Source organism: Cibotium barometz, chromosome 29, assembly GCF_041138505.1.
Source record: "Cibotium barometz isolate CiBa-2024 chromosome 29, ASM4113850v1, whole genome shotgun sequence".
Lineage (NCBI taxonomy): Eukaryota > Viridiplantae > Streptophyta > Polypodiopsida > Cyatheales > Cibotiaceae > Cibotium > Cibotium barometz.
Genome location: NC_141074.1, coordinates 48,689,972 through 48,697,463, shown reverse-complemented (window position 1 = coordinate 48,697,463; position 7,492 = coordinate 48,689,972). Strand labels below are relative to the sequence as shown.

At 43.2% G+C, this 7,492-nt stretch overlaps 1 protein-coding gene across 2 annotated transcripts; it reads right to left on the bottom strand.

The window, feature by feature from the left end:
• Positions 1-255: 255 nt before the first annotated feature.
• On the bottom strand, positions 256-7,124 carry LOC147622288 (laccase-11-like). Of its 2 annotated transcripts, none has more exons than XR_015269678.1 (7): positions 6,844-7,082; positions 6,411-6,562; positions 5,955-6,199; positions 2,864-2,992; positions 1,888-2,486; positions 1,072-1,795; positions 256-1,001 (listed from the first exon to the last, which is right to left on the bottom strand). XR_015269678.1 is itself a non-coding variant. In XM_086823389.1 (7 exons), exons 1-7 carry the CDS (start codon positions 6,943-6,945, stop codon positions 339-341), a joined length of 1,722 nt encoding a protein of 573 aa, XP_086679515.1. In that variant the 5' UTR covers positions 6,946-7,124; the 3' UTR covers positions 256-338. The 2 variants fall into 2 exon arrangements, 1 of the variants encoding a protein (XP_086679515.1); XM_086823389.1 differs by having other exon boundaries at positions 256-469; positions 1,432-1,795; positions 6,844-7,124.
• Positions 7,125-7,492: the final 368 nt, after the last annotated feature.

The window sequence follows — 7,492 nt, the reverse complement described above, 5'->3', positions numbered from 1 at the left end:
GTTTAAGTTTAGGAGAGTGTCATTTATTCTTCTACAACTTGGCAAATCACGATGCTCCTACAACTTGGAATTAATCCACAATTCTTACCCCATAAGATGGTACTTAATTCCGTACAAAAATGGGTTATAGAGAAACTTTTCATGAGACTTTTTCACGAAGCTATAGAAATCACCTTCTTTGACTATATGAATTGATGTTAGGAATGCACCTAATGATTGGCCTTTCCATCCATAGCTGCACTAAGAGTCTTCAAGTAGTGACACAATCAGCAGTAAGAGTAACAAATTATAAATCAACAAATTCTCAATAATCACTCAATTAAAGTTTATTGGCATATTTAGCAAGGCGGGAAATCTTCAGGGGGTGGTGGTAAGATTTCATCTTCTCCTTCGCCATTCTTGACTATGAATGCCATAGTCATGCCCCAAGTTGTGTGTAATTCAATATGACAATGCAAAAACCATACACCTATAAACAAGAACACTTCAAGAAGTCAATGATCCTTTCCTTGATAAACCAAATAAAACAATGAATAAGAAACATGTACTTCTTGGACGTTTTCACACTTAGTTTGTTAAGCTCAACTTTCACCAAAATATCTAGTGGGAGGCCAATCTCTTTTCAAATCTCACCCCCTAAGTTGCACTTTGTGGGTGAAGGTATGTGGTGAGAAGGTATACTTTGAAGAGTTGTGCCTCCGAGGGTGTCCAACCAAGATTGACATTTCACAATTAACATAACAATGATTGATCAAAGTTGATGTGCACTACAATGTATGCGAGTCTATTTTCACACTTGTCGTCTCATAATTGTAAAAAGCATGCAATAATTATTGCATGGCCCTTTTCTCTAATGCTCTTTCAACAATCCAAGTGGCAAGGAATGAGACACACACACACACACACACACACACACAAAGTTCTGATGATAATGCTGTTGTGTCCATAGAGAGAGGCATGCATACCCACAAAGACACACATAGAGAGAGAAAGAGAGAGTTCTTGATGATAGTCAAAGTAATGTTGATGTTAGAGGCAAAATATGGCCCATATGATAAAATAGCAATACACAGCATGACCTATGAGATCTAAGTGTGTGTAAGTGAAAGTTGCCCAATTAGTGAGATGGGTGTAATAAGATGTGCCCCTTTGATGTGCTATGGGGATTTGCACATGGTCACCCAAAGTCAAATAGGACATATGTTGGCCTTCTCAATATTAGAGCCCTAGCCAATAGAATGGGTGCTTAATGCATGGTGAGAGTAATCCACAACCCCAAGGAAGCTTGGACTATACTCCTACTTCATAAATGTCCTCTTCGTTCTCTCACACAGAGAGGGAGAGAGTGTGTCAGAGAGAGAGAGAGACAGACTACACAGACACAGACAGAGAGAGAGAGAGAGACAGAGACACAGAGAGAGAGAGAGAGACCTGGGTTTGTTGTTGTGAAGCGAACGGCCGCCCAACCACCAGAAGGGACCGCAATTGTGTTTCTAGAGGGGGGGTTCCTAAGGTTGAAGTTGTCCGGATCGGAGCTTGCGTTGTAGTTGCCAAACCCGGTTCCCACTATGTAGAAGTTCTGGCCATGCAAATGAATGGGGTGACTCTCGAATTGCAAGAGTGCAGTATCCTGAAACACAATCTGCACACTTTGCCCTAATTCCAGAACCTTCACCTTGGTGCTCAACATGGATAGCCCAACGTCCGTCGAGTTCACACCAGTGTAGTTGAAAGTGTAAGGTGGATTATCAGGGAAATTGGGGTCATACACTCCATTAATATGATTGTAATATGCCTGTGGCGGCGGCACATCAAGCAACTTGTCAGTTTAACTTGGTATTTAATTTAACTTGTCAGTTTAATTAAAAATGAGCCATGATTGAGTACCTGTAGTATAGAGATGCTGGGTAAATCAAATGTTTGATTATTGATACTTGCAGAGAAGCGGCTGCCAGGGTAGGGGGGTGACAAACAAGTGGCGCAAGGTTGCAAGGCATAGCCAATAGTGAAAAACAGGTCATAATCAAGCTTCATGGGGACATGATAGTAGTAGTAGCCTTTAGAATAGGATTGGCCTCTGAGGGATTGGGTGAAGTTGGCGACATAGGAAGTGTCATTGAAGGTGGGAAAGGGAGGGAGGGCAAGTTGGGAGAATGAAATGTTGGGTGGTAAGGAGGAGTTGTAGGTGACGATGGCAGTCGCAGGGGTTTGAGGGAATGGCACAGTTGTGTTGTTAGCTGGGGAGAACACAGAGGCTGCAATGTAATAGTTTCCTATTGCTTGATTTGCCTTCAATAAGACATTGGTTGTTTGCCCTGGTGCTATCACCACCACCTCTGTGTCCAACGATTGTGTGTACTCCGCATCTGCCTCCACCACTGTTAGCGTGTGGTTGGCCACTGCAAAGTATAGTTGGAAGTTGAGGGCTGCGTTCACTAGACGTAGCAGGTAGGTGTACCCTTGCACAACGTCAAATACTTGTGTCACTGCACCACACATGAAATAACCCCATGGGCACACTCTCATCAACAAGGTGTTTTTTTGCATGCATTTTAAAAAAAAAAGCATAGATCCATTCAAGATAACTTGAAAGGGAAGAATGAGAAAATCACAAGGCCTCCCAAATAAGTCCAAGACAGTGTCAGATATGTTTTAGTTATAAAACCGATTAATCTATGCATTTTTTATAATAAAAACCGGCTAGCCTTGAAGGCCATCCTTTTTTTCACTGGTTAGAAAAAAAAGTTTATTTCTGACACTGGTCCAAGGAATGCTTTTAAAAGCAATAGATTAATGCCTTAATTAGCCATGACCAAAATGTTGATCTTGATAATCCATGTGCATTGTATCAGCGGCCACTTACCATGCTCCGAGCAGTTATAAAGGGCCCCTGGTTGGCCATTTATAGTCAAGGCATCTGAAATGTTGTAAGCTCTACCGATTGCTAAGGACTGGTTGATCACATCTTCTACATTTGCATTCCACCACTCTCCTGTTAAAAGTAAAAATGCTTAGTAAGCTTGTATCACTCATTTTCCTCTTTTAGCATATTAGTATGATCCACCTTTGGTGCAGCAAACATAAGTGGTTTCTTGTGTCCACTTTTGTATTTATTACTTCAACAATAATATAGTGATTGAAAAGAAATTACATCCATTCAACAACAACAATATGAAACAAATCGCTTCACAAGAAAAAGAAAAAGAAAAAACTTGCAACCATATACGATAAATTACATACGATCATTTTCACCTTCACGTATAGATTTCATTTTCTCGGTGCGAGAAGTCACAAACTTCAATGCATTCTTGTTGTGTTATAGCTCAAGAAATCTACAACTTTAAAAGGAAAACTACAACTGGGAAGGGAAGGCCCCCCACAAACTTCTCCGCGGCATCGTCTGACTGCTATAATTTTTCCATCTTCAGGTGGGAGACCAAGCCACCTTCGCATGGGCACTTGAGTTGAATGTAATAATGCTTAACAATAGTATGGTAGATTGTTTCTAACATTGCCAGGGAAGGAAACTAGAGCTTGACTGTTAGGAGTGGTGCTGCTAGCTACTCCCTGTTACCTTTAAGTGCCCCCACCTGGTAGGGTTAGGTACAGTCCTTATGGTAAGCATGCCAGCGTTGCGGAGAGAGACCCCACAACCCAATGTAACCTGCCCCAACAAAGTAAAACCACCTCTGAGCCACCGATGATGTAGGCCACGTGGTAGATGTATGTGTGAGCACTTTAGTCAAGGTCGCAGGCAACTATAGTAAGCCTTGGACACATAGAGAGAGAGAGTGTGTCAAGGACTATGAGTTTAGGGACTCGAGGCACTGGTCGCAGGCTATCAAGTAAGAGAGAAACTTGATATAGGATCCAGGTGTGCTAAGATTATTCACTTGAGGGGAGGTGTTGAAAATACAAGTGAATAGGGTGTGTGCGGGAACAAGCCCTTGGTTAGAGGCTGTAAAAGAGGATGTGTAAATATGAAAGAACCTGTGAAAAGGTGAGAAGAATCTACTGGGAGAGAATAAAGGGTAGCATGAGAAGATTTAGGAAGTGTGGAGATATTCTGGGAAGTGTGGAGATATTCTGGGAAAAGAAAAGAGGTGGAGAGAATCAGGGAAAAGAGGTGGAGTGAATCATGGAGAAATCAGTGGGATTTGATGCTTGATGTAAACTCTATAAATTGAGGCATAGCCCTAATGAGAATTTGCTGGTTTTTGAGTATCCACGCCTACATTAATCTATTTGCTTTACGTCTTAATTATTTGCTAATCACTAGCAGATTCGCCATCATGCAAAGGACTGAGTAAGACGGCTCTCGCATCATAGGTACCAGAGACTTGATTGGTTTTATTCCAAGCTTTAAGGGAATATGGCCTACTAGGATAAAACCCAACTCTCATTTGCAGGAAGGTTGGTGATCCTCAAACATATTTTCACTTCATACATGGTGTTCATAGCATCTGTAGGCGCATTGATCCTCACCTTTTCTTGCCTCGGCAAAGTCACACTGGCCATTCCAGCCACATTGAGATTGGAATAAAGCAGAGAAGCTGTTTAGAGACTTTTTCTGGGGTAACGCCAAGAGGAGGAGTTGGCATTCAGTCTCATGGGATCAAGTCTGCACTCCTAGGTAAATAGGGGGGCTGGTGATAACTGGCTTGGCCCCGCATGCTAAAGTCCTCACACTGAAGCGGTGCAGAGGATTGAGACAAACCGCCCCTAGGGGGGTAACAACCAGATTTTTCCTACAACAAGTTAAGGGTCTTCCAAGAAAGTGGCCAGGATTGACACGGAGACATCGCATAGCCACAGGAGGCAAATGTCAGATTAAAGCATCCCCCTTAATTCACGGTCTGGTCTCTGGGTGGGAGTAAATTCTCTCCTCTCTTCCGTGGTTCGAACAACACAAACAATGCCCGCTTGGCGATGGAGCCCTTAGGGAGAGCGTCTCGTGGTCACTATGCAATGTAGAAGAGGGCAGGCCTCAGGCAGCACTACTGCGAATGCGATAGGCTCGCAAGCTACACAACAGAGGAGTACACACATGACAGGATCTTTGGGATGCACGTACTACCCAATGGCTTGATTGGGACGACATCACTTTACAATATGAGTTGAACCCAACAGTGCTAGCAATCCTTCAAGCGGTTGCGAAAGCTCTCCCACTAGCATGGCCCACAGTGACATCTCTGAATTTGTCACTGGTAAACTGGGCGTCCGTTCAGGAAAACTAACGACCATGATGAAAGGAGCGGACCTGACAACAAGTCACACCAATTGGGTAGAGCAGCTCTCTCAATGCTGGGGCACGGTCTCCTTGTACATCTGAAGTGTGGAAGGCCATGCCATACCTTAAGTTCAACATCTTTTTATGGAGGGTGCTACATCAAAAGCTAGCTACTGTGATAGGCTGGCTAAATTGGACTCATGCTTATGTCCACTTTGCAAGACACACAAGGAATCAACTTTTCACCTTTTTTGGGCCTTCCCCACGCTCAAACTCTGTGGGACGGAGTTAAACGATGGCTCAGGGCAGTGGGCACGCAAGATTGATTTACATGGAAGCAGGCTCTTGTAGGGGAAAGCAGGAACTTGGACCCAACCCTCATGAACATCTGGCCCCCCTGGTTCTATTTCCACATCATGAACAAGCTATGGCTTATTCATAACAAATCAGCTAGTGTTTCAACGATGCCCCAACACCTACCGTTCGGTGTGGCAGTTAGATAACTTAGAATTCTTTTAATTTGAAAATATTGGATGGTGTCAAAAAATTGCCCCTCCACTAAACTAACCTATATCTACAAGCGATGTTCCCCCTTTTGTAACTCAAACTTTTTATATAATATAAAGTTATCTTTCCTTCTCAAAAAAAAAATGGTGTGGTAGCAATGTAGTATTATTTATTTGGGGTATGATTATATTATTGCAATACAGGCAATGGAGCGCACCTAGCATCAGTGTGTATTCATGGTGGGGCTTGACAAAAGGGTAGCGCGTTTTGTGGCGTGGGCGGATGACAATGGCTCCATACACGGTGGCCCGGAGCCAGGTGATGTGGGCGTGCCAAAAGAGGGTCCCCCTCTGGTCCACAATCTGAAACCGTGCCACGTAGGACTGGCCGGTTTGAATGGGGCACTGCGTTATGTACGCGGGCCCGTCCGCCCAAGCGGACAACACTTGGCGGACTCCATGCCTGCATGAAATGCAATTAATTTCAGCTGCTAAGCAGAGATTAACACAAAACTTCACATTAATTAGCATGCCCACACGCGCACACACAGTAACCCACCACAACCCGCCACCGACACACACACACACACACACACACACACACACACACACACACACGATCACCAAGATTGCGACCACATTAGAAAAGCCTGTTAATCGGAAAAATCTATCACCAGTGAATGGTCATGTTGTAGGACACCAAATTTGTCACATTCACAATTACATGGTCTCCCTCTGTCACCCGCAGCGTTGGACCTGGAAACTTCCCATTCACCGCCACCAAAGATTTTGTGTGGCAAAGGCGCGACACGTTCAGATAATCAACCTGGTGGTCATTGCAGGAGAGAGCAATTAGCATGAGCTTACGGCTAATCAAATCGCAGCTAATTACAGGAAATCGTGCACGACAATTTATGCAGGAGATCAGGCATGATCTCCTGCATAGATTTTGTGTGGCAAAGGCGCGACAACTTGGTGAGAGCAATTAGAATGAGCTTACGGCTAATCAAATCGCAGCTAATTACTACAATCTATGCAAACCATATTAGCTTCAAACGCAGCATCTTATAACACATGAGATCCAGTTATGGAAATGGGAATTCTTACAACAAAATCTAACCGACGGTGTGCTGCATGTGTGGTTGGAAACTGTGATGCCCATAACAGCAAGCAAGCCAAAACAAGCCCTGAGTGAATCATGGTGAGCATTGCAAATGCTCAATAATTACAGGTTTGCTCCGCTATGTAGATCCGCGAAAAGTGTCGGTGTAGTTAATCCAGAGAGCTGTCATGTTGACAGAGCTGACAGAGTCATTAACAGCCGTCTTTACTCCGTTTTTTTTTTTTGTCCGATGGTACAGGATTCATAAGGCCATCTTCTCTAAGGATGTTTGGGCGGACTTGCTTAAAAGAAATGTGGATAAGTTTTTTTAAAAGAAAAAAAGAGCTTTAATCCGTTTTTGGAGGGCTCGTAACGTTTGAGCTATGTGTTTTCACGTCCAGCACAAGGGAAAAAGACTGGTGTACTTCCATTACCATTATTTTATTGTGCCTCCTTTACTTCGAAAAAACTACCCCAAATAAATAAATAAATATCAAACAGCATATCAAAATCTTTGAGCAGTGCTCCACAATAGTGTTTTTTAACCCTTGAAATTAAAGGCAATGCTTAGGCTTAACCAAGATTTAGACTTGTAAATCACTAGAAACCATACAGATGTCAAGATGGCAACGCATAATTCTAACCGTGATTTTT